Source organism: Sturnus vulgaris, chromosome 1 (genome assembly GCF_052056855.1).
Source record: "Sturnus vulgaris isolate bStuVul1 chromosome 1, bStuVul1.hap1, whole genome shotgun sequence".
NCBI classification, from domain to species: Eukaryota; Metazoa; Chordata; class Aves; order Passeriformes; family Sturnidae; genus Sturnus; species Sturnus vulgaris.
The window spans coordinates 154241580-154264851 of record NC_142243.1 but is presented as its reverse complement, the minus strand read 5'-3'; the positions used below and the strand labels follow the sequence as shown (position 1 = coordinate 154264851).

At 49.0% G+C, this 23272-nt stretch overlaps 1 protein-coding gene across 15 annotated transcripts in view; it reads right to left on the bottom strand.

Moving 5' to 3' along the window:
• Positions 1 to 23272, bottom strand: part of ADGRB1 (adhesion G protein-coupled receptor B1) — a 279870-nt gene that overhangs the window by 187484 nt on the left and 69114 nt on the right. For all 15 annotated transcript variants that reach the window (XM_088179990.1, XM_088179982.1, XM_088179994.1 and 12 more), the window contains exon 2: positions 12349 to 13268. In XM_088179990.1, coding sequence (XP_088036116.1) covers positions 12349 to 13096 — 748 coding nt within the window. In that variant the 5' untranslated portion in view covers positions 13097 to 13268. The remainder of the gene's footprint in view (positions 1 to 12348; positions 13269 to 23272) is intronic.

Genomic DNA, 23272 nt, shown 5'->3' with positions numbered 1-23272 from the left:
AGGGCCTCACCACCCTTAAAACAAAGAATTTCATCCCAATATCTAATCTAAGTCCACCCTCCTCCAACTTAAGGCCATTCTTCCTTGTCCTATCACTACAAGCCTTTGTGAAAGGTCCCTCTCCAGCTTTCCAGCTGGAATTTCCAGCTGGATAATTGAAGGTCTGCCTCCATCTCCACCTCTGAATCTTACAGATGCAGCCCACTGACCTCTGCCCATGTCAGAGCCTGAAAGAATCAATCCCTCCAAAATTCCCATTTATTTACATCCTGCTCCACAATCCTAAGGAGCCCGTGGGTTGGGGAAGCCCCACTGGCTAAATGACCCATGGCTGTCATTTCTGTGTATCTTTCTAATGTTTGTTGAAGAAACATATTAAGCTTTTTATTCCTTAGTTCCCTTCAAGACAAACAACAGGGGAAAAAAAAAAAAGTGTTGTGCCTCAGGCAATCTTTTTTATTACCTTATATAGAGTTCATGCAATAAAGTCCATTAATTAAAACATGAATATTTAAAACGGCTTTCAAGAATGGCAGCCTTATCTCACCAGAGGGAAGAAGAAATAAGAGGAAGGGGGGGTAAAAAAAAGGGGGGAAAAAAGTGGTAAAACACAAGAAAGGCAGGAGATAGTTCATTTTGCCAGAGGAGCATTCAATTATTTAATTGCTGAATTAATGCTTTGTCCCCAGGTGACACTGGATGTTCATTTGCAGCAGGAGGATCTGGATGGGAAAAGGTGGGGAGGGAAGGAGCGGGGGCGAAGGCGAATACTTGGAGTTTTAATTAAAACGTGAGGTAGACAAAGCTGTCATTTCTGTGAGTGCTGCCTTTCCAAGAGAGGACTTCCTCAGTGGAATGGTCCTCGAAAGCAGAGCAGCCACAATTATCCACTGCACTGAGCATCAGACAGGGAGGGGCAGCTCAGCATCACAGCCTTAGACGGACTTGGCTCCTCAAAAACTCATCTGAGGCTCTTGGTGTAATGGGAAACAGCCCCCAGGGTGGAAAATGGAGAGAGGAATGGGAAATATGGGAGCCAGGAGTGTATTTCAAACCCTGCCGAGGAACCACACCTGAGCTAGGATGTGGGGAAGGAGCCACAGCTCTCCCAAAAAACAGTGTGAATGCTGCAGGGGGAGATGCTGCAAGATCTCCCTTTGATAAACCACACATCAGGAAATGGAGAGAGCTTTGAGGAAGAGCTGGTGGTCCCTAGGAGGGGTTCAAACCACCAGTCAAGCACAAACTGGACTTAAAGCAGATCTGAAGCATTTTATGGAGCAGGAGGAGTCTGTGCAGGGAGGGTGGGGCAGAGGGATGCATGTCCCACATTCTTTCGGGATTTGGGGGCAGCTTTGGCTGAGTGCAACCTCAGAGTCCTTTCTTTGTCCCCTCAGAACACCAAACCAAAGTTGTCCTTTCCCAACAAGCTCTAGAGCCACTCTGGGGAATCCCTCAGTGTGCTTTGGCTCTGGGGGCAGTAACAGAAATTCTACTTTTGTGGGAAGGATCCCACAAGTATAAACAAAAGCATCTCCTCCTGGAATGCACCAGGAGGCTCAGAGAGGCCTCATGGCACATTTGGGAGAAGCAGGGAAAGGTTGAAGGATGAGTCAGCCTCTTGTTCCTGCAGTGAGTTTGCACACTGCAGGTCCCCATGGATGCTCTCCCTTCAGTGGGAAGCAGCAGGTCCTGGGTCTGTGTGTGTGTGTGGGATTTGGGGATTTCCATGGGGGTCTCAGCACCAGGATTTGTTCATGGGTGGGTTGGAAGAGACCTGAAAAATAATTTAATCTCAACACCCTGCCATGGGCAGGGACACCTCCCACTATCCCAGGTTGCTCCAAACCCCATCCAGCCTGACCCTGAACTCTTCCAGGGATGGAGCAGCCACAGCTTCTCTGGAGAATTTGAGCCAGGCCCTCACCACCCACATAGGGAAGAATTTCTTCCTAATATCCAATCTAAACCTGCCCTGCTTAAACTTAGGATCATTCCCCCTTGTCCTATCACTACATGTTCTTGCAAAAAAGTCCCTCTCCAGCCCTCCTGGAGCCCCTTTAGGCACTGGAAGGGGCTCTGTGCTGTCTCTGGAGCCTTCTCTTCTCCAGGCTGGACATTCCCAGCTCTCCCAGCCTGGCTCCACATTCCCCTGGGTGTGCACACCCACACACCAGACTCAGCTGTGTGCCCCTGCCTCTGGACATGCACAAATGGAGATGTGTCCTGGGGCAGCTCTGTGCTTCATCCATTCCTTCCTCCTTTATTTATTTTATTTTCCTTCTGTGGTATTAAAGGCATTTCTTTGAGTGCCCAGTGCCTGCCCTGGCTCAGTGACAGGAATTCTGATCCAGAGAGAGAAGATGCGAGACAAACACTCCTCCACAAACCTTGGAAGTCTCCACACCTATTTATGGCATTTCTCCAAGGACTTCTGCTCATCCATCCCCTCTCCAGAGAGCAGGACCCACTCCTGCTGGTCACCCAGTACATACTGGAAACCCCAGATCTCCTCTTGTTCTGCTCCTGGGGTTTTTGGTTTGCTTGTCATGGATCCCTTTGCTTCCTTCACCCAGCACAGAATCATCCCCAGGAGTGGAAGTGCAACCTCAAAGCCAGAATAAGACAATGGGACCATGAGGGAGTGGTCCCAGGACACCTGATAAAATGCTGGCCCAGGTTTCCTTTCCAGGCAGAACGCCAAGGAAAGGAAATTTCTGGGTTTATCTGTCTGATTTCTACTCCTTCAGCCACTATTTGAGGCCAGTCTCACCCCCAAGGATGCTCACTCTATGAAGTTACTGGTGAGTGTAAGCTCAGCCTGAGTGATCCCACTCACTCAAAAAAATCGCCAAAATTGCAATTGACTGGTTTATCTGACACACCAACCCATCCAGGCCAGAAATGCTCCAGATATCTTATGTCCAGAAAAAGTCCCAGGAGGGTGATGTGAGCAGGACAATCTCAAAGGCATTGCCGGAAAATGAGAGTCATGAGGAATTTGGATATGAGCAGCAATGAGAGGAGTTGATATTATCACGGGAGAGGAATACAGGATTTCACAAGGTAGGAAATTTCATCCTTCCCAGTAATCAGAGAGCTCTGTTTTTCAGAAGAAACAGCACAGCACCAAGCTGGGGGCCAATCCAGCAGGCTCAGGAGTGGGGATGGTTGGTCATGGTGTTTAAAGCCTTGGAAAAGCTTCAATTTTTCATCTGCCCTGAAGCAAGAAAAAGGCAACAGATTTGCCAAGACTAAATTCACACCAAAAGCTCCATTGAAAATAGGCTTGAACATGACACTGGGACACCAGGGCTGGTGGAAGGAAAGGGATGGCACAGAGGGGAGCACTGCAGGTAAATCTGCTGAGCCAGGAAAGCCCTCCCTGCCCTGGCAGTGGGTGGGATCCATCGTGGCTCTCCCACCAATCTGTTTTATCCTCAATGATTCTTCAGCTGTGGTGGGTCCATGGAGGCAGCTGGCTGAACTCCCCAAAGAGACCTCCTGAGCTCCTCCATGGCCCAAAAGCACAAAAACCAACATCCTGAATGACTTCTCTGTAGTTACCTGGAGGCTCTCCTGGTCTGTGCATGTTTTATTCTTCATCAAGTGTTCCCCCAGCAACCCAGCCATCCTCCTGAGCAGCTCCTTTGCTGCCTTCCTCTTACAAACATCGCTCATCTCAAGTCACAGCATCACTCTTTGATCTTGGTTGACCCTAAAGAGGATGCTCAGAGGGCTGGAGCACCTCTCCTATCAAAACAGGCTGGGAGAGTTGGGGTTTTCCAGCCTAGGGAAGAGAAAGCTCCAGGGAGACCTGGCACAGGTTGCCCAGAGTACTGGTGGATGCCCCATGCCCTGGAAGTGTCCAAGGCCAGGTTGGATGAAGAAATTTGGTTTAGTGGAAAGTGCCCCTGCCCGGGTTGAAATGTGATGATGATGTTTGAGGTCCTTTCCAAACCAAACCATTCCATGATTCCATGAATTCCTGCCAAGCAGGAATGAAAAACAAACGACTAAACCCAGCAAACTAAACAAAGGAGAAAGAAAAGGTATGAAAGGGAGAGATTTTGTGGCCAGAAATTGTCATCAGTCAGTTTATTGATAATTCTTAAACTCACCCCCACTAATAGGGTAGAAGACAAGTGTTGAATAAACCCATTTGTGAACAGCAGTCCTGGCACATCTTCCTCAGTGTTTTTCTCCTGGGCATCCAAAACTGGAATTCTGGTGCAAAAGCCTCTCTAATCCAGGTCTGCAGAGATTATTTAGTCCCAGTCCCACATTAATGGGCATCAAGAGCAAACTGGCACCATCCAGCACTACTTCCAACAAGCACAACTGCCCCAAGAAATGGTGGATGTGCCATCCCTGGAAGTGTTCAAAGCCAGGTTGGATGGGGCTTGGAGCAACCTGGGCTAGTGGAAAGTCCCTGTCCATGGCAGAGGGTTGGAATGAGACACGTTGAAAGTCCTCTCCAACCCAACCCACTCTGTGATCTTCATGGACTGGAACTGTTCAAGGGGACTGGAGTGTCTGGAGTCTCCCTACAACAGGACAGTTTTGCCAGTGGATATATTCACGTGCAAATCACCCCTGACTTTTGGCCTCGTTGCCTCACAGGGCACTAACTTGAAAGCTGTGAAACTCTGAGCACACTTGAGCTGCTTCCTTGCCCACCTGAGCTCTGGGCTGGGCACTTTTGGAGGTCTAATAGCCAACCTGAACCTGTCCTGGTCATCCCCATGGCACATGCCCTGAAAGTGCCTTTCTTCCATACCTCTACTTCTGACCAGAGTTGTAGGAATGGGATTCTCTTTACAGACTTGGTCACACGATTTAGTCAAGTTATGGGAAGAAGATACCAAAACTAAACCTAAGTTTCATTCAGTAGGCACTTGGGATACAGAGCTGCACATGAAGTGCACACAGATCACTGAATAAAGCCTTCCATGTGGGTGGGTTTAGTTTGGGAGTGCAGATTAAACAGGGAAATGTGGTGGAATCACCGTTCCCCTTATCCTACCCCAGCCTCCAGCAGATCCTGAAACAGAATCTCTGTGTAGGTCCTTTTCTGATCAGTCTTGGGGTCTCAGCAAAAGCTGAGGGGCCAAAACCCTGCATCTTGATCCTTCAGACTTCAGATTCAGAAGAAGAGTGACAGCACCTCTGCTCCCAGCTGTTCCTCCTGTTTTCAGTGCCATACACTGAATTACATCATCTTTCTCTGGTGTGGGTGCCTTCAACACAAATATACCCAAACTCCTGACCCAAAAATAACAAGTCAGCTTCCAAATCCCAAAATCCAAGCTGGCAGAGACCAGGGCATCCCCCTCTTCATCCAAGCAAGGTGAAAAAGCCAAGGACTTGCATCAGTGATTGTGTTCCTGCCTCGGGGCACCGGGAAGGATCAGACTCCTCAAAGTGCCCTAGAAGCAGCAGGGCAAAGCAGCCACCCTGCCAGGGCAGCCCAATTTCTTCAGGAAGCTGGAGCTGCAGCTTTCACAGCCTCCAGGTTCCTTCTTTACAGCTTCTAAACACCGGGCAGATCCCAAGCCAGTAACTGTTTGTTTAATGGCACGGACCACTCCAGACCTATTGAGAGCATTCAGCTTAATGAGGTGTGTGGCAATTATCGCTCTATTGAAACTCCAGCCAGGGAACACAAAGAAATATATTTAAACTCAACAGATCTGCAATTCTGATGTGCTAAAGGACGTCCTTTCCCAGCCTGGCTGTCTCACCGCGCTGAAGGATAAAATATGGGATTTCAGTATCAGATTGTTGTCTGCAAGAAGAGAGTGTGCCAAAAGGAAATTCAGCGGCTGGAGGTGACATTGGCAGAGCCACCCCAGGGACACACAGTTGCCGAGTCCGACCCAGGATGCTTGCTGAGAATCCCAAACCAGGTTTCTAACCTATTTATCCCAAGCTTGCTCTATTACCGTCCTGGGGAATGTGGGATTTGCAGGAGATAGAATCAACACCCGTAGATGTTGTCAAAATTTGACTGATTGTAAGAATGGGAAGATATGGGAAGAGAGATGAGTTACAGAGGTGTTGGTGATGCTCTGGAAGTGTCACCGAACCTGCAGGAAAAGCAGAAACTCTCCAACAACATTTTTAGTGTTGGAGAATCAAGGCATTACTTTATTCTGGCCAAGATGTGCAACAGAAATAATTTCATCCACACGTTGCCCGGGTTGTGCAGAGAAAATCATTCCATCACACATGATCTTTACTAGATTTTTAACATATATTATACAGTTAAAACCCAGAGAAATTAATTGGTTCCATGTTCATTGGTTCCAAGTAGGGCAGTTCTTAGTATTTGGGTTTTTGGGAATTCAGGCACCACACAGGTGAATCAAACACCTAAAAATCTCTGTAGACCCAGTTCCTCTCATTAAAAAAAAATTCTATTTTTCAGCCTGCTCCCATTACCTAAATACATCACATATTTAAGGTGTGTGGTGAAAAGGGCCAAATACTTAGGATAGGTGGGGAAAATGGACAGGAATGCATCTGTGCATTCCCTTTGAGGTGTCAGCACCATCACCCTCATTTTCAGCAGTTATAGATGGAAAACTACTCTGGAGACATGAAGATTTTGAGTGGTGTCAGTGTTTCCCTGCACCTTAATTATTTCACCTTGTACTCCCCTAAAAAACATTTTGCGGCGACTGCTATGGAACATGAATACAAGAGGATGTTAAAAACTTGAAAATTAATTTAAAAAAAAAAAAAAAAAAAAAAAAGAGGGAGAGAGATAAAAAGGAAACTGAAAAGCTGAGCCTTTCACCAGGCTGCCACTCATTAAACTACCCGTAAAAGTCCCCGTCGCAATAATGGGAGTAGTTGCCTGTGAAACTCCCTCGGCAACTGGATGTAAATTCCACCTTTACTCTCCCCGCGACAACGAGAGCGCATTGAGCCGGTAATTGCTGATGTTTCTGCATTGTGATCATGTCCACAAGCTGCTGGGTTCACAATGCAGCTGATCGCTTTACTTTGCTCGTTCTTCTCCTCCCCATCTCTGTAGGGACACACGCAGGGATGGATTTTAGTGCTGAAAGCAGCCGGAATTTCTGCCCTGTCACTTCACACAGGTGCTGTGTGGTAATGCTTAATTCTCGTGGAATCCTGTGATGCACCAGGGGAGGTGTGGGCTGAACATTAGGAAGGGTTTGTTTGCTGAGACAGTGGTCAAAAATCAGAAAAGGCTATTTTAGAGAGGTGGTTGATGTCCCATCCATCCCTGCCAGTGCTTAAGAAGTACTTGGACAATGCCTTTAATTCAATTTTTGGTGGGGCCGTGGGACTGGATAATCATTGCAGGTATTTTCCAACTGAAAACCTTCTCCTATTCTATTCTATTCTATTCTATTCTATTCTATTCTATTCTATTCTATTCTATTCTATTCTATTCTATTCTATTCTATTCTATTCTATTCTATTCTATTCTATTCCATTCCATTCCATTCCATTCCACTCCATGTATAAGGTCTTTGATGATCCCAGAGGAGAACAGTGGGGCAGGCAAGGCTTGTGCAGGTCACAGAGATCTGAGTGTTTAAACTGAGTCAGAAAGTGTTTAAACTGAGTCAGAACCCCCTTTCCAGCCCCAGGGAGGAGTTCCCCACATTTGCCTCACCCACAAAACACCCTGTGACCACAGGCAAGAGGGACATTCCCAGCAGGAGCTGCCCATATGGGTGCACAGGGGATTCACTGCAGGTGACAAGGTGACCTCTTTGCCACGTGCCAGGCTCTAATCAACCTCCTCCAGGAACTGAGAAGGAGTATCAGTTCTTGCTGCCAGCTGCTGAGATTTGGACTTAAGCTGGGGGGACATCAGGTAAAATCTCCAATGATTTCAGCAGTTTACACAGGAAAACGTTACACGTGAGGAGAAATCAGTGTCTCCTTGGCCTGTGTTTTGCTGTTGATCTCTGACCACATCCAACCTCTGCTCTCAGGGATGTCCAGATCAGACACAGGTGGAGAAGAGAGGAGCTGGAATGCAGCACCCCTTCCTGAGAGGCAATGAAAACGCACTCACCCAAATCCCTTTGCCATTGGGTTGGCAAATCCAACACCGAGGCAAAACCAAAGCCAAACACCTTTGTCTGCAAGCTCAGCTGCTCCAGCCAGGGGGATTCTTGCTGAAGGAACAGAGCGTGTGTCACAAGGAGCTGAAGATGGCAAGGAGAGGTTTGAGATCTGCCCTGAGCAATTACTCACAGGTCTTTATCAATCTCTGGAGCTTTCATGGCCACTAAAGCTCATCTCAAATATAGGAAATGACTTATCAAGTTATTCCTGCCCTGGGTGAGATTGGAGATTCGAGGGGAGGGGAGCTGTGCCACCCAAGATGATTCCTGCAGCAGGGAGGGTGGGAATTGATTCCTTTCTATGCCTCTGGCTCCTCCATGGACCCCATTCAGGAGCCACTCAGCCACAAACCCAGGCAGAAGCTCAGCCCTGATGAGGAGACCAAAGCAAAGAACACACCAAGCAGGAAGCAAAACTTCCCAACATGAGACATTTTGAGGATGTGTCCTGCAGTGAGAGACGTATGGAGTGCAGCTTACTTAAGGCAGCAGAGGTCGAGAAAGAACTTGTTCATGGGCCTCTCCAAACAGAGATCAGAGGCTCTGAGACATCTTAATCAAGGCGACAGAGGTGGAAAGGCATCTAAAAATGGAAGATGCAACACCACTAACAAAATAGAAGTGATGAGCATGTGCGAGGAAGGGGAATTTGATTTTGTTCAGTGCAATGGGGACAGCAAAAGAATGGAAAAGTTTAGCAGGAAAGGCAGGAAAATCCCCAGCACTTCAGTCTAACATTATTGTGTTTCAGTTATCCATTCATTATAAAAAACCTTCCAGCCCTGCAGCCACCTGATTTATCAAAAGCAAATTATATATTTTGAGGGACACTTTTAGCCTTGTTTTGAGATCAGCATCCTGGCTCCCTCCAAGGTGGGGACATGAAGAGCAGAAGGACCAGAGAATGATGTTTATCTCTTTAGGCCACCAAAATGTGACAGCACTGCAATGGTCTTCCAGGAACAGCTCACACTGAGACAAGACTAATTAGACATTCATTAAGTGCCTAACTCAGCACAGCACTTAAGCACACATTTAACCTTCTCTCATTACAGGGTCACATCATCATCCCTGTTAAAGCTCCAGCTCCGATTATAGAAGCCAGCTCACTTTTGGGATGGTCACCAGGGCTTCCAGACCACGAAGAATCAATGCCCAGCATTTCAGGAGGTTTTCCCTTCTTCAGTCTCCTGCTCTTGCACCCCAAACCCATTCCAGAAATGCCAATTTGCATCTCAAAAAAGTGAGATTGTATCTAAACCTCTGCCTTCTTCCCACATTTCCTGAATTAGCCAAGGGAGATCTGATAATGGCCAAAAGTTGTTTCCATGTTGAATTGTCTTCTCCTGGAAAATATTTCCAGTTCAAGCTGTCCAAGATTTCAAAGCATGTCTTTCTGATCACCAGGACAAGCTCCATGTGCAGCAAGACAAAAGTATCTGAGGGATAACCTGAGGGATTCTTCTGCAACCCATCACTTCCTGCTGTACCTTCTGCAATGTCTGTGTGGGACAGTGAGTGCAAAGAGAGCCTCGCTAAACCTGGGAAGCAAATTTGGAGCAGTTTCTCCTTCCTCCAGACACTAAAGAACAGATGCTCTACATAAGACAGGGTCACTTTGGCAGAGTTTGTTTGTGAAGCCCCTCAGTAAATGATCATGAACTGCCCTGTGCACCTGAGCCAGGTGTAAAATCACTGGCCATGAGTGAATACAGTGAAAACAGGCTGTCAGTTATGTTTTCTTGAGAGTCCCTGGAGTTCTGGAGCAACAGAATCCTCTAGGAGTGAAGCTTTGCACAGAGATCTCACCCACAGACCGTGAGCCACAGCACAGCTGTGTCCACTGCAACATCTCATTGTAGTTTTGCACCCATCCATTGGCTTTGGAAATACCCAAGGAATAAAAAGGCACATCAGGGAAAGTCAGGCTTCATATTTCAGCATGGTATCTGGGTATCTGGCGATTCACAGGATGGTTTGAGTTGGAAGAGACCTCAAAGATCATCTCATTCCAACTCCCTGCCATGGGCAGGGAACTTTCCACATTCCTTCTCGTGCCTTTAAAGTCATCAGAGTAGATTGGTACAACTCGCACATCTCCACTTGTTCCAAGATGAAAGTGTTAAGACAGGCCCAGAAACAACAAATGACTCAGAAAGCAGCAGGGAGGGAAAAATAGCAATGATAATAATAATAAAAAAAAAATTAAAAAGCTTGTTGGAAAAAAAAAATGCTACAAATACAATCAGAACAGCAGTGATTGCAATAACCAGCATCAGCACTTGGAAATCAGGAACCTTATCAAAATATTCCACCCACAAAATGCTGTTAAGGGATTGCTGACTCCCTGTCCAAATTGGATCTCGCCTCCATCTTCCTGATCAAGCCTTTGCATAAATCAAAACAGACACAGTGACAGACAGAGCAGCACATGGAGAGCCTGGGCACCCTGCATGCATCGTTTCTGTGTGGATGGCATCCCACCAGCCAAGATGATAATTCCCTGTCTTCAACATGGAGCAGATGTGAGCAGCCAGCAGAAAAATTATCTCCACTCTACAAATATTTGACACCCAAAAAGGATTTTGATTCAGCCACCCCTGAGCCTCTTTCATATTTACTTTGTGGGAACATTCAGCCACTCGAGCTGGACTAGGAGAGATCCCTACAAAAGCCAATATTAAGCTTGAATGCTTCAGGATTTGCTGAAAATCTTATTTCAAATTTCACCTTTGGTTGCAGTGAGAAAGGTCACACTGCTTGGGTGGAATGCATAAATCACCCAATCAACAAATTCCAGGCATGACACATGACTGAACTCCAAGGAGGCTCCTCACTGTTCACACAGGAGAAAAGGGCATTGCAAGAAAGGGAAAAAAAAAAAAAAAATCAAACCAAACCTGGAGAGTCTTGTGCTCATGGCCAGGGAGGGAGGCACGACTGAAGAACCAATTTTCAGGATTTATGGCTCAGCTGTGCCTCCATGTATTGATTCACAGATCAGTGAGAAGCAAAATCCCCCCCAAAATACACTGATGAAAGCACGAGTACCTGATCATATCCTAATCTCTCAGCTAATGCCAGGCTGCAGTCTGCAGGAAAATCACTCTGCACAGCCTGAATCTGTGCCTGGTCACCTCCTTCCTCCTGCAAAAGCAAATCTCTTCTCTCCCCCTCAACCCTGAGAAATCACACCCTCAACAGGGGTGAAAAAGTGAGGCAGGATCCCCAAATTCCTGACCCAGACCGATGTCAGCTTTCTGCTGGTGGCAGAGGACATTTCAGTCCAGCACCTGACAAAGATGAGCCCTTGGGGTGAGGGTCATGTCTGAGACTCACTGAACTGGAGGCTCCATTCCCTGCCACCTGCATTCCTATTTAGCATCACACCTCTGCTTTATGTAATCTGGAGTGGGAGCTGAGAATAAACACCCTGGAGCTGACCTGGCACAGGTAGTGAGGAAAAGGCTTCACTTTTGGACCCTCCAAGTCCCTTCTGCTTGGCAAGGCCATGTCAGGTCTCTGGAAGGAGCATTTCCCTCTCCAACACAAAATCAGACTTCAGTGACCTTGACTCACAGCCCTTTTTGTCACGCCTCTCCCACCTCCCCTGTCCCTTTCCAGCCCACACCATACCCAAGACCACAATCAAAATCCTGTGAAATATCTGAGGAATGAGCCCCAGCAAAGGCACCAAGTAACCCCATGGAAGCAGCGTGGTGAATTTTCTTCCTGAAAGCCTCCAGAAGGAAAACAAAGCTGAGAACAAAACCAGAGTGCCTTCTTTTACCATCCCCTTGAACCAGACCCAAGGATTAAGTTTTCCCTAGGAATTAAAAGCGGTTGATAGGGCTGCTGAGAGCAGCCCGCCTCGGGAGGTAGCTTGGATCCTGCTTTTTCTAGGACATCTGTAATTATGTTGGAAAACTGCTCGCCCTCAGGTAAGAAGCTCCCTCTCAAGCAGCTCGGAGGCTGCAGGAGTAAAACAAGCAATGAACAAGCCCCGAGAATTAATTGCAGCAACTTGGGGAATATTTAGGGGCAGCTGATTTGCAATTCCACTCGCAGGCTCATAAGGAGCCTCATGGGTTACCTGACCTGCCTGGGAAACGAGGATTATCATGCCAGGCATCTAGAGATACGGATACAGAGGTGACAGGGACAGTGTGAGACCCGTGCGAGCAGAGCCCAGCCATCCCTCCCTCCCCACCACCCCCAGCCACCCTCCACTCACCCAGGAACTCCGCTCCATTGCTGTCCTTGGGGCTGCTCACGCAGTTCTCCAGGTAAATCCCATCCTTGTAGCAATCCTCCTTCTTCCTGGTGAAGCCCAGGATCTCGCTGGCCTGATCCAGGACCTCCCCTCCCGAGCAGGAGCAGGGGGTCTGCATGATGCCACAGGGGTGGGAGCTGCTGCTGATGGCCAGGCAGGCGTCCAGCCACTTGCAGAGCATCTGGCAGGCGGCTTTGCTCGGGTTCCTGTTGCCCACCACCAGATATTCCACAGAGAAGTCCCTCTCCTGAGCCTTGGTGGGCTTCCACCGCATGGGCCAGGTGTCCACACCTGGCGGGGCCGTCTGCTTCATCTGCAGGAATTGTTTGTTGGACTGGAGGAAGGCAAAGCGGGTGGAGCCATCGCAGAGCTTCAACACATCATCGAAGCTCTCCATGCCCAGGTAGGTGCGGGTGGACTCCAGGAAGGAGTCGAACTGGTAGGTGCGGATGTGCTGGTGCTCACATACGCCGGAGGGTTTGAGGATCTTCATGTACAAAGTGTACCTGCGAGGGTCGGGGTTCTGGATAATCCAAGAGCAGAGAGAGGAGTTCAACGGGAAGACGGCGAAGGAGGAGAAATACCCAAAGAATTTCCCTTGGACCAAAGTGGTGCAGGGAGTTTGTGCCAGGTCCAGAGCGACCACGGTCCACACAAAGTAGAGTGGAGATACCAAAAGCAGGTTCAGGGCGGATCCAATGCTCCTCATCCTAGGTCTCTGGTCCTCTGGAACTCAAAGTAAATGTCAAGCAGGTGCCAGATCCTGGACATAACAGGGACCAGCTTAGAGGAAAAGCAGAGTTTAAGAGGCTCTGGATCCGAAATCAAGGCGATCCTCCCATGTCTGGATTTGAGCTCCCTCCTGTGGCCATAAACAACACCTGGAAAAAAACAGGGAAGGGAAGGAGGAGGGGAGAGAAAGAGAAGAGATTTGGGATTTGGCGGTACTTTGTTGTTGTTGTTGTTGTTTTTATTAACCCTTCACACGACTGAGAACCCACAGCAACCCCATAACTTCTCACGGGGGGAATATGCAGCCCCACATCAGCATCCCCAGGTGAGGTGGGTTTGGGGATGTCCCCACCCCGTCACTCACCCAGAGGTGAACATAGCTGTGACCTGATTTCCTTCCCAGTGCCCCCTGCCCATGCAGATCCCTCTGCTGTGCTGAGCAGAGCCTTGAATGGGATTTGAAGCATCTCCCCAAAGGAAACAGGATTGGTATCTGGGTTAGGGAGTCTCCAGCTCTCTCCATCCCAAGGGAGCCAGGATGCTGGTTCAACACAGACACCTGGGGAGGGTGGGCTGGAGGTCAGCATGGCCAGCTGGGCTCTGCCTCCTCTCTTCCTTCTACCAGCATTTGTTTTTCAGCCTCTTAATGTCCCTCCTTTTCTCTCTCCCTTCCACCAAAACAGTGCAGGGAAGGGAGTTGTTGCTCAGGAACCCAGCTCTGGTGTAACCCTGAGGCCAGACAGGATAATGGATGGAGCTGTACACCCAGTACAGGAGCAAAAAATGACAATGGAGACAGATTTTATGTTTTCCCACATCAGGCACCCACCTCTCCTTTCACCCCTGAGTGCAGGACATTCCAAAGCCTGTGATGCTGCAGCCATGCTTAGAGCATCTGCAGAGAATGAGAGCCCTCTGTGCCAGAACCAGGACCTCCTTCAGCCCCCAAAACCCTTCATCGAAAGTAGAATCCACCCTAAGGATGCATTCCCTGCAACCTTCTGTGGCACAGATTCCTCCTTCAGCCCAGCTGCCCAAAATCCTTCTCCCCTCATGCCAAAGAGGCTCCTCTGCTCTCCTGTAACTCTCCCTCTTTCTTACCCCAACAAAAGACTCTCCTATGTTCCCTTCCCTCCAGCTCCTCTCTTTCCCGGGGAGAAGGGGAAATAAGATCAGCAGCAGGACTTCCCTTATCGTGTACCCCCTCCCACAATTGTTTGGGGCTCTGTTAACAGCTGCAGGAGGGGCAGACCCTCAGAGTGTGGGGCAGAACTTCTCCACTGCTGGTCACACAGCCATGGTGCCTTTCCCTTCCCACCTTTCCAGGTTTTTTCTTTTCTTCCCCTCTCAGCTCACCCCAGGTAGAGAAAATCAGGCGTTTCCCCTCGGGTGAGGCTCATCCTGACCTTGCAGCACTTGCTGCCTCCAAAACTGATCTGCTGCCCCATTTCCGAAGGACAAAGGGGAACCTGGGAGGAAGATTTTCCCCCCATCACCTCAGACAAATGCCACCATTTCGGGAGACTTCCCAGTTCATGGTGAAAAGCAAATGCTCAGGGTCTCTGCATTGAAATGCAAACATCCCAATTCTGGAGAGACAAACATTGCCCTGGGCTGCAACCTCCAAATAATTCAGATCGTCTGGGATGCGTTTCCCATGATCAGGGTGGCACTGCCAGGAGGGAATTAGGGTGAGAGAGGCATCTGCATCCAAGGAGGAGGGAAAACTCGTTTTGATTGCAGCCACTGACCCAGCTCCAGCCCCACTGCTGTCCCCAGTGCTGCCGTCTCCCACCCCATGCCAGGCTCTGCCTTCCCAGACTGCAAACAGAGGGAGCTTCCACCACAGCCGTGCAAATCCCCAGCAAATCCACAGCTCAACCCAGCGCCAGGAGAGACTGAAAAACAAGAGATGAGAAGCCCACAGACCATCCTGTGGATCTGAGAAGAGATGACAAGCTAAATGCACCTCCACATTCAGTCTCTCTCCCTGCTCTATATTAAAGGCTTGTCTCTGCACCTCCCTTCTTCTGCCAAAACATTTTCTTTTGGGCAGGAAAGGGTTAGGGAACTCGAAAGTCAGACCTGCTACTTGCAAGCTGTGCTTCATCCCAGCTTCAAATTGCTGCAGCCCCTGCCACCGGATTCCTGAGTGTGTGTTAGACCTGACACTAATCAGCATGGAGTCCAAATGCATTTGGACTTAAAGTTTTTACAAGTCAGATCCCCACTCCTGTCTGGTTTGCAGTCTACAAAGCTTGACAGTGAAAATCTCCCCTTGCCAGGCTCCTGTCTGCCTCTGGGGCCAGAATTCAGGAGTGAAAAGGGGCTGAAAACCTGGTCTTGCTTGCAAAAAAATGAACAGGCATCTACCAAACATCTTATAGATTTCCTGATTAGCAGGAGGGGTTGCCTAAATAGGATTGTGAATGCTTTAAATATCAGATTTGGGAGCTGAAAGGCTCTTGCTTTATCTGAGACTCTGAAAGGGGCTGCTGGCTCTCTTAGGGCAGTGCTGGAAAAGCTCATTCTGTTTGCAAATCCAAAGTCTACCCGACCTTCACCCTGATGAGGCAGCCAGGGATCACAGAATTATGGAATATATTGAGTTAGAAGGGATCACAGAATCCCAGAGAGGGTTGGGTTGGAAGGGACCTTAAAGATCATTTTGTCCAACTCTCTCATGGGCAGGGACACCTTCCACTATCCCAGGTTGCTCCAAGCCCTGTCCAACCTGGCCTTGGACACTGCCAGGGATCCAGGGGAACCTGGAATCTCTCTGGGCAGCCTGTGCAGGGCCTCTCCACCCTCTGAGTAAAGAATTTCTTCCCAATATCCAGTCTAAGCCTGCCCTCTCTCTGTGGGAAGCCAATCCCCCTCGTCCTGTCACTCCATGCTCTTGTAAATAGTATCTCCATCTTTCTTGTCATCTTAACCTCTGGTCCAGAGCAGAAACCTGCCTTTCCTGGTTGGAAGCAGGAGCCAGCAGTGCCTCCATAGCAACCAGATGATGAGGAGACAGGGTTTGTTTTGAAATCCAGTCCCTAATGGTGACTTCAGCGCCTGGGATTCAGCCCAGGCTTCCTGCCCTCCACAAACTCAATTTTTTCTCATGCTGACCACAGACCTGCCTCTGTCTGAGGATGTGGTGAGCACAAAACAAATTCCCCCTCGCTGCCCCTGTCTGGGAAAAGCACCATAAAAGCCAAGAAACTTTAACCAGACCTGCTATGGTTGTTAGGTCTCACAACTGATTTCCCCTCAGTGCAGTCCCATCTGGAAGGTTTCACCATAAGGAGCATAAACATATTTTTATATATTTTTTCTCTTTCAACTAATCCCTGCTGAAGTGGGAATCATTACTCAGAGCAGGAGTGGATGGGCAAAGCCCCCTCCAGACCTGGATCTTTGGCTCAACAGGTGTTGGACCTGGCAGGGAGGGAAGATGCAGCAGGCACCTGAGTGGCTGATGCATGTCAGCAGAGATCCATCTCCTACATTTCCATCCCAAAAAACCCCAAGGGGGACATATAACCACAGGCTACAGCCTGCAGCTGGGGAAGAGATATTAAATGAGTGAAAAAAAAGCAGATTATTGCAGTGTTGGAGGTCACGTTTCTATGGCACACAGTCAGATTTCCCCATATTCCCATGGTTTTTCCACAGTCAGTGCTAAGGTAGCCTGGCTGTTTCTGGAATTCTGAGTGATCCAAGGCATCCTTTGGCTCCAACTTGGAGCATACAACACCTCCCCTAACCTCTCCTTCCATCTCTGCCTGGGAGATGGGTCTGGCAGAGCAAAGCCTGGGGACAGCTGGTGGCATTGGAGCACCTTGGGCTGTCCTTTGCCTGCGTTTCTCAAGGACAAACCAAAATATTGTTGCCTTTGTGCGTGTATCCCTGGCAAAAATGGTTTTTCATCCCAAGAAACCCACAGAAAGAGGCTGAAAAGTTTGGTCTGCGTGGTCCTCCTGCCTTGGTTACCTTGTGCAGGTGTCAGGAGTGACAAAGAAGGGGATTATGAAGAGTTGCAAGCCACCAGCCAGGCTCCTGCACCCTCACACAACTGGACACAGCCCTGGTAATTTTTTCTACCTCCTTGCTGAGCGTTTCCCATCCCACTCTGGCATCCACTGGATCAGAAATCCACTGGGACAAACCTCCACAGCTCAAATCAAAACCAGGCAAGGATTGAATCACAGGTTACACCTGGGCTGCCATGGGCCTTTAGGCATCCAGTCTGTACTGGTCCCAGTGAATTCTGGAGCCCAAGGGATTTAGGCATCCAGTTTGCACTGGTCCCAGTGAATTTTGGAGCCCAATGGATTTAGGCATCCAGTTTGCACTGGTCCCAGTGAATTCTGGAGCCCAAGGGATTTAGGCATCCAGTCTGCACTAATCTCAGTGAATTTTGGAGTCCAAGGGATTTAGGCATCCAGTTTGCACTGGTCCCAGTGAATTTTGGAGCATGCAAGCCACAGAATCATCAAATTATTAAAGTTGGAAGAGATCTCCAAGGTCACCAAGTGCAAGCTTTGACCACACACCACCATGGTGGGCCCTGTCTTCCTGCAGGAATGATCCAGGTCTGAGGCTGGATTTTGCCACCACCCTCGTGTCCCTGCTTGATTCCTGCACAAGTTCTGCACACCCACAGCCATCCTGGGGAGTCAGGCAGTGTGGGATGTGTGAGCAGGGATCAGGGCATCCCTGATTTTACCCACAGCAGCCTGAATAGCCCCACCAGCCAATTCACCACCAAGATGGACATCTCCAAACTGGTGTGTCCAGTTCTGCAGCCGTGCCCAGCCCAGGGATTTCAGCTCTGCCTTCAGTGCTGCCATGTCCTGCTTTCCAAAGTGCCTGCATGGCACAGTCCTCCCAGGAAGGAAAGGGTGACATCCCTGGTGGAGCACCCACCACCTTCCCTTCCTGTGCTGGTGACACTCCTGGAGCAGCAGCCTGGATGTGGCCAATGGAGGGCACTCTTAGACATGCACACAAACCCACAAGCACACAAACATTCCACGGGAAAGAAGAAAAAAAAAATTAAAAAAAAAAGAAAAAAAAAGACTGCAGAAAGGGCATCCTTCCATCCTTCCCCACGGCTGCCTGTAGGACCATTCCCAACTCCCTCTCCCTGATCTGTTCCCACTGGCTCAGCAGTTCCAGCTCCTCCTTCTCTGTCCACTGGCTCCAGATGTGCCACTGTCCAAGATTCACTGCCCTCTGCTTTTCCTTCTCCTGACCTTGGTGCACAGCTGACATCCCAGCAGGGTGAAAACCACTCTCATCAAGCTAATCCTCCTTTCCTGGGGCTTCCCATTTCCCTGTAAGGAGGTCCCCAGATATCACACTAAATATCCCTTTTGCCTGAGGCAGAAAAATGCCTGGCCCTGAAAGGCTCGTCCCTTGCCACTCTGAGCAAACACAGGAAAAGAGTTTGTTCTGTCCTTATTCACAAGGAACTGTTAGCAGAGAGAGAGAAAAAAAAAAAAAAAAAAAAGCTGCAACAGCTTGGAAATTTTTGGGTTTTTTTGTGAGGGAGCAAAGCAGAGTGGAAATGCCTGGAAAAACACAGTGGCATCTGTGAGCTGACAGCACAGAGAGGAGTCAGGAAGGGCTCAGACCTGGGTGTTGTTGGCTGCAGTGGCTCTGCTGGGCTGCAGGGAGAGGAGTTAACCCTGGAAGGCACCCAAGGAGCTTGGACAGGTTCTGGAGCACCTCCTCCTCCATAAAATCAGTGCTCAAAATCAGGGTTTTTCCTTAGCATTGTTTTTTATGGTCCATTTTCCATTCCTGGAAGTGTTCAAGGCCAGGTCAGAGAGCTTTGAGCACAGGAGAGGTGTCCCTGCCCATGGCAGAGGGGCTGGAATTAGATGGTATTTAAGTTCTTTTCCAACCCAAACAACTCCATGATTTTCAAACCACAGATTTCTTCATAGCCCCCTCAATTCCTGGAATATTTGCTCCATCACTGCAGAGACTGATGTGCTACCCCCTGCCTCTCTCTGAGTCTCCTGAGTGCAGAGAAAGCCAAAATCTCACCTGCCTGCTGTGTTAATAAATTCCATATAAACACAGACCAGCATATTTCATCCCAAATTTCTCCTAGCTCCAAGCAGGAAAGGCACCTGCCTTAGGGGTAGACCCCAGCAGATATGGAACAGCCTGCAGAACAGCATTAACAGGGTGGGAAATGTTTGATTCTCATGGAAATTGGCTTGTGGGTCAGGATCCCGATCCTATTTCAACTTTCAAAGGCTGGAAGAGGGGATTTGGGGAAAGGGAGGGCTGGGAAATGGGAAATATCTCGAAATGGATCATCCAAGGGGCTTTCAACCACAAGGATGAAACTCCCAAGCCCCTGAGCTTTGGTTGAACCCTCCCATCTGTGATCTCCTTCAGCACTGGCTGGATGGGGAGACACAATCAGGGGGAGCCAGAGGCCAGATTTGTATCCTGGCTCCAGGATTTGTGCACACTCTCAGTGAAGCATCTCTGCCAATTCTTGCTTCAGCTTTCCTACCTGAAAAGATGGATGTGAGAAGCATCCTCTGCTTTCCTTTAGTGCTCCATGATCTGAAAAATTCCAGCAGAGTGCTGGAGATGATGATTCATTTCCATCCAACCAGGATTTCGTCCCAAAAGGAGATTAATTTAAAGACTAAGGTGTTTATTCCAGATCTAACTATAGATGGGCTCATGACTAAAGCTCTCAGGGTTTGGAAGGTCAGGCTCAGTTCCTGGCTTTGGATGATTTTTTTTTTTTTTTTTTTTCAGGGGACAGCTGAGCACAAAGACTGGGCCTCAAAATCCAGGATCCAGTCAAAATTCTGTAGGGAAAATCCTGGCCAAGCAGGAGGGCCAGCTGTGCTCCAGCTGTGCTCCATCTGCTCCCGGATGTGGCTGCCTGAGGGAAAGGGGGCTCAGGGCTCTGTTGGCTCCCACACAGCCTCATCCAGGAGTTTTCTGTGCTCTTGGTGTCTTTCAAGCATCACCTCATCCCAATCCACATCTATTTTTTTTCCTCAACTTTCCTCTGCACGGGTGCAAATTTTTTTGGTGCTGCCTGTTGGGAGCCCTGGCAGGACTTAGAGTTTCTCCAGGATTTTTTAGGGGTGGCTTTGATGTCCTTACACAGCAAAGTCAAGGAGCACGTGGGGGCTCTTGGCAGGTTGCTATTGATGGAGGTCTTAATGTTACATCTCACCCTACCTCAGATTAGGGAAAGCAGACTGAAATCCCAGTCAAGCCTGCTGTGAGTTCCCAGACATTTCCTCCCTCCCAGGGGAATACACAGTCCCTCTGATCCTGGTAAAATCAGCTTTTCCTCCATGCCATCATCACCCATACTCCCTGCCTGGCCTAACTCCCACCCATCCCTATCAGTGGTACCAAGAAATAGCATGAATTCTACACCAGCAAATCCTAGAAAAAACCCATTTCCCCAATTCCCTTATTCCTGCCTGCCTGTCCTCACAGCCAACCCTTTGGGAGTCTTTTTCCCGACGTTACAACCCTGCTCCTGAGTGTGAGGGTTACACAAGAGGGCTTCTGAGGGCAAGGTCACCCTAATGAGTGAACAGAAACACTTCCATCGTTGCTCATTTGAGCTGGGAACCGGGATGGGATTGATTGGGAATTCAGCTGGAGGTTAAAAGCTCTGGCATTAGCTGGGGAGCTGAGTGGGATCCCCCTGGGGACAGGGGGTATTTAGGGAGGGGCTGTGTGTGCATGACGAGGCTCAGGCTTGCACGGGGACATGTGCAGAGGGATGTTTGGCAAAGCTAAAGCTGGGCTTTGGGATTTATGGGGTGCATGTTCTGACACTGCTCACTTCTGCATCCTACATCAAGCCCATCCTCAGGCTCCTTTTCTGGCCTCTGAGGACAAGAACCTTGACTCAGCTCCTGTTCCTGTGTCTAAATTACCTATTCCTAAAGTAGAACAGCCTTCCACAGGGTTTAATCCTCTCTCCTGAGCTGTGCCCTGGCATGGTCTGGGGTGGGCATTATTGGCTGGGGCAAAATCCTCACCAGGAAGGGTCCTGAGATGCGTAGGCAGTGAGGTGTCAGAATTTCAGGCCAAAATTAGGAAGGAGTTCTTTACTGTGAGGGTGGTGAGGCCCTGGCACAGGTTTTCCAGAGAAGCTGTGGCTGCCCCTGGATCCCTGGAAGTGTCCAAGGCCAGGTTGGATGGGGCTTGGAGGAACCTGGGATAGTGGAAGGTGTCCCTGCCCATGGCTGGGATATGGAACTGGATGATCTTTTTGGTCCCTTCCAACCCAAACTTTTCCTGCCCCATGGCACTTCGGCTGCCCAAGGGAAACCAAAGGAGACAAAAACCCAAACAGCTGATTTTGCAACCAGTTTGGGGCTAGGATCTGCACAAGCTCAAGTCCTAGTGCTTCTCCCTGCCCCAGGAAAGGAGATTTCCACTTTGCTGCTCTCCAGCTTGCACCTGCCTGGGGATGATCAGCAGCAGGAGATGACCAGAGGCCTTTGACCAGCCTCAGTGAACAGAAAATTTAATGTGGGCTCTTCTTCTGGTTCCTTCCACGGCTTTGAATGACCATGCCTCGGTTTCCCCCCACCAGACAAACAATGTTTACACTCCCCTAGTGATGGGGATAAATTTCCTAGGAGGCAGCTGGGAAAAGATGGAAAGACTGCATCAGAGTCCAATTTTACATCAACCCTGAAGGTGCACCATGCTGTTTTTGAATGCTGCTGTCTCAGCAAAGTTAAAACTGGATTGGGAACATTTCCCCTTCTGACAACAGGAATTCAGCTTGCAATTTTAGGCATTCAGTTTCCAATGCCCAGTGAGGACGTCATTAAATTGCACACAGAAGTACCCTAAGATCCTATTGCTCAGATTTGCAATTTTCCAGCAATAGGAAGATGGAGATTCAGGCTGTGCCTACAAAAAACACTTAGAAACCAGAACTATGATCATCCCTGGCCTTACTTGCACTGTCCACAGAATGAGGACCACAAAAGAACTTGAAATCCAGGACTTCTTTAACGATGGGAGAGATCCCATCTGCTTCCACAAGGTCTGAAATAAGGAGCTATGAAATCTCTGATACCACACTAAAGTAGGCAAATGGGAACTTCCCAGAGTCATCCCAGAGATGGCAGAAATACCTGAGCTTGAGCAGGGTGTGGAACCTTTCTACCAAATTGAGCACAGCCCCTGAAGGTGGAGAAAAACAGAGCAAATCCCTTGGGAAGCCCCAAGTTTCCATGGTTTTGGATCCAGCCATGACCTTGAAGCAGCAGAAGCCTGCACCCTGCACTTACAAAGCAGAAGAATGATAAATTTGTGTGCTCCTGCAGCACCTTCTCCCTGAGGTCCTCGAGGGCCACGGGGAGGGAGCAGCAGTGAATTAGGGCTCGTGACGCAGGGAGCCATCCTCACTGACCCCAAAGCCTGAGCACAAACTGAAGGAAGTAGTTTTTCACAAAGCTCATAATTCAGTCGGGGACCTCATTGCCACAGGATGCTGTGGAGGCTAAAGGCATAAAAGGGTGACAAAATGGATTAGGGAATCTGTGGAGGAGAGGCCAATCCATTGCTCTTGAGCAGGATGGTCTGGGTGTGACTGCCAGTCTCAGAGTGGCTCTTTCTTTGCTTTTCCTTCAGCCTTTCATGTGTCATCCAGATGGATTTGGGTGGCCCTGGGTTTGGGTAATCCCCAGTTTCAATACAGGCTGGGGGATGATGGATGAAGAGTAGCCCTGAGGAGGAGGAGGATTTGAGGATACTGGTGGATGAGAGGTGGTGGCAGTGTGAGATTGCAGCCCAGGAAACCAACCAGATCCTGGGATGCTTCAAAAGAAGAGTGACCAGCAGGGTGAGGAAGGTCATTCTGCCTCTCTGGTGAGACCTCAGGGCTGGATCACTCAGCACAAGAAAGGACCTGGTGGAGTGGATGCAGAGGAAGGCATCCAGAAACTGATCCGGGGGCTGGAGCCCCTCTGCTGTGCAGACGGGCTGGGAGAGCTGGGGCTGCTCAGACTGCAGAAGAAAAGGCTCCAGGCAGACCTCATTGCAGCCTTTCAAAATATACAGAAGGCTTGCAAGAAAGAGGGAGAGATGCTTCTTACCGAGGCCTGTGGGAACAGGACAAGGGACAGTGGCTTTA